The sequence below is a fragment of the Microtus ochrogaster genome, linkage group LG5 (assembly GCF_000317375.1).
Source record: "Microtus ochrogaster isolate Prairie Vole_2 linkage group LG5, MicOch1.0, whole genome shotgun sequence".
NCBI lineage: Eukaryota > Metazoa > Chordata > Mammalia > Rodentia > Cricetidae > Microtus > Microtus ochrogaster.
In genome coordinates, this window is record NC_022031.1 from 17,942,600 (window position 1) to 17,946,431 (window position 3,832).

General features: G+C 40.8%; 1 protein-coding gene across 1 annotated transcript in view; it reads right to left on the minus strand.

Annotated features, from left to right (window-relative positions):
• Dnajc5b (DnaJ heat shock protein family (Hsp40) member C5 beta) overlaps window positions 1–3,832 on the minus strand; it is a 91,550-nt gene that overhangs the window by 45,589 nt on the left and 42,129 nt on the right. Inside the window, exon 3 of the mRNA XM_005361900.2 lies at window positions 1,533–1,659. Within this exon, the coding sequence (XP_005361957.1) occupies window positions 1,533–1,651 (119 nt within the window). The 5' untranslated portion in view covers window positions 1,652–1,659. The remainder of the gene's footprint in view (window positions 1–1,532; window positions 1,660–3,832) is intronic.

Consider the following 3,832-nt stretch of genomic DNA (forward strand, 5'->3'; position numbering starts at 1 on the left):
TTTACATGTTGACATCCAGTTATGCCAGCACCATTTGTTAAAGATGCTTAGATGCTTTCTTTAGCCTACTGTATAATTTTAGCTTGTCAAAAATCAGGTGTTTATAGGTGTGTGGATCAATATCAGAGTCTTCAATTCAGTTCCATTGGTCAGCCTGTTTGTTTTTATGCCAATACTAAAGATGTTTTCATTACTGTAGCTCTATAATAGAGTTTGATGTCAGGGATGGTGATGCCTCTGGAAGTTCCGTTATTGTACAGGATATGAAGTCAAGTATTGGTCTTTCAAGGTCTGTGAAAAATTGTGCTGGGATTTTGATGGGCATTGCATCGAATCTGTAGATTGATTTTAGTAGGACTGCCATTTTTACTATGTTGATCCTACCTATCCAAGAACATGGGAAATCTTTCCATTTCCTGGAAAATAAATTTCTTCAAAGACTTAAAGTTCTTTTTGTACAGTTCTTTCACTTCTTTGGTTAGTGTCACCCCAAGATATTTTATGTTATTTGTGGCTAGAGCTCATATTTTTATAATATTCAAGAGAGGCTTTTTAGCCAAGACAAGTATAACAAAGACATAACAAATAACTAATAATTTGTCTATTCCAAATTGTTTAAATTCCATAAAAACCAGTCCAAGGTAAAACCAAGAAGACATTAATTAAAATGGTCACATTTTGCTTCTTTTTTTGTCTTATGAAAGAATAAATTTATTCCTCAATTAGAAAACAACGGGAAATAAATATTGTGACTTATATACAGGATGTTAAACATAGAGGGAAACTAAAAGAACTTTCTCCTAAATAATAGCTTGTAAAATGACTAGAGAAGTTGGGAATGAATATCTGTAGGTAACAGGCATGAAAACAGGATATTTAATAACACCAAGACATTTTCATTACAGGATTTAGGAGGAAGAAGATGAGTGGAAACTGTAGACAAGTTCAGTTTCGTCTTTTACTGTCTTATCTAGACAGGAAGGAATGAAGGAAACAAACTCTCTATGAAAATTACTTTAAGGTAAAATTATAGGTGCACATTATCTTCATTTTTGATAGCTTAAAATCAGTGATTTTATACTTCATATGTATTTTTATTCCTTAGAACTTTAAGTAAAATGATATTTCAGTTTTTTCCCTACAGTAGCTATTAGAGACAAGTCAACTATGAAAATGTCAAAACTAAAGGCCTCAACAGTGTAAGTGACAGTATAGCATTTGTGACAAGCCTTTCTACCAGATGTAGTGACGTCATGTCACAGGGTTTAACCCTAGATGCCCTTCCTTATTCATTGATGACATACTCCCCCAGTATGCTTTCTTCAGACTGGCCATCACACAGTGTTCTTTCAACAATCACTGCTTTGCCTGTCTATAATGAGCTGTTGATGTTACACAACAGGAAACATGAGTCCGAAATTCAGACACTGGGCCTTGGCAAGAAGCTCATGTCTTTAATTTGATACCACTTGCCAGTCACCAGAAACTACCAACGGTAGCACAGGTCCTTTCCCCATTGAACTTCCATATACCTGTAGCTTTTCTTAATTTCTTCACATGAAGCTCCCTTCTGCAGACCAAGAACTTCATACAGAGTGTTTCCTGTTGTTGACATAGTCCGCTGTCTTTGGTCGGGTATGTTACACGCCATTTCTCAAGCTGCAAAACCAAAGAGGGAAAAGAGCCATGAAGGTTACGCTTTGTGGATCCCGCTCCCCGCAAGGGAAGAAAGTGCATTTTTCATACTTGGTAAAATGACAGTCCGAAGTGCCTTTGTGTGCTCGGTACAATATGAGGGGAGAGAATGTTGAGAGCCAAAAGCGTTTTCTAGTCGAAGACTGCAGGAAGTCACACAAATGGGAGAGGGGCTTTCCACGGCTATTCCGGAAGGGTTGAGACTCGACTCTCATAGGTTGAAATGTGCTGTCTTCTGTTTGTGTAAAACTTGTGTAGCTTTTACTTTTGTACACTTTCCAAATCTAGCTAGCCATGGGTAAAAATTGATTAAGCCATGTGATTCTGTCTTTACTGGTTGGTAAGATAAACATGCCTGAGGGCCAGCCTGGTAACTTGAGTTTGGTGAGAGAACCCATTCCAAACTCCACACATGCACATATATGTGTGTTCTTGTACACACACACACGCACACACACACACACACACACACACACACACACACACACGCAAGCACAAAGTAAGTAAATAAATCAGTTGAAAATATTCTAAAACAAATTGCTAAGAGACCAGGAAGGTGGTGAACAGGACTTCCTGAAAGGAGCTGTGACTCAGCAACACCCCGCCCCCATCCCCACCCCCACCTCCACAGGTCCAGTACAGTAGCCCTGCTATGTGGAGTGGGGAGGCAGAAATTTCATCTAAAGCCAAGCACAGTAGCTCTAATGAGAAGAGGCTGACAATCCCACCCACAGTCAAGCCCACAGTTCTCAAAAAACTCAGAGCCAGTTGCCATTTCCCATGAGACTGAATGACTTCCTCTACTGGGTCAAGTCAGCAGTGGAGGGGAATTTCATTGTGTGCTCCATTCTTTGGCTCAAAGGTCTATGGTTCAACACAATTTTGAAGTTTAAAATTGAGCTACCCTGAGGGTCTGAAAACAGGATGATGACATCAGAGAGCCTGAAGTCAACCATACAGCCCCAACATGAAGACAGATCCAGAAGGCAGCTTCAGAAAGCAGAAGGCCACACACTAAGATGCAGGTGGCAGGAGGCTTGGGTCAGGAAGTGACGTGCACAAGGGGATGCAGTGCCCCCCTTAGTGTTGAGGAGCCAACCTCCTCATTTGAGAACTTTGAGGTCTGATAAACACAAGTCTGAAGCCAACAGTGGGTCAACACCCAGGGATAGATCAACCTATCTGTCATGAGGTTCACTTCTGTAGAAACAGAACTCTGCAACTCCAGGGGACTACCCGACATCTACAGCCCCATCTCTCTAGCAGGAAAGACAGAGACAGGCCCACCTGTATATAACTCAATGCTGTGTTTACTTTTTCCACTACCAGTACACTTGGGGGTGTCCTGTCTAGAGCACTAGCCACACAAGAGTGTACAAACTGAGGCATCTTTTGGATGTGAATCTAGACAGGCCAAAAATGCATGGCTAATATGACTAGCAAAATCTCTTGGTACACAAGGAAGGAAAGACACTAATGTGAAGACAGCCCTGGAAGATACCTGACACACATACAGGCTCGGCACCAGCATAAGCCATAGAACAGAAAAGGTGATACAAATTCACCTGATCATCCCTTTTTGGAGTCCACCTAGGAAACTCGAACTTTACAGGACCCCGAAGGAAGCCACTACAGCACCCCCTTTACTGCTTTCTCCTCTCTTACTTTTGCTGGAGTTTTAGCAGTGTTTCTACTTTATCTTTATTTTTAAAAAAGAAACTTCCACATTTTTGTCATTTTGTTGATACATGTTACTTTACTTATTGTGTGACAAAATTAATGGTAAAAGATATTTAAGAAAGAAAGAGCCATTTGAGCTCATAGAGACTACAGTCTGTCACAGCAATGAAGCCATGGCATCAGGTCTGTGAAGCAGCTGGTCCTTGGCATCCACTGTCAGAAAGCAGAGAGCTATGAAGGCTAGTATTTAGTTCACTTTCTCCCATTTATTTAGTCCAGCAATCCAGTCCACAGAATACTGCTGCCATACTCCGAGTGGATCTCCTTGAGCCAATTAATCCAGCTAGAAACTCCCTTATATACACAAAAAGAGATTTGCTCCCTAAATGCCTCTAGATCCTCTCAAGTTGGTCATCAGCAATAACCATGACGATGTTCTAGAACCTCTCAAGTTGGT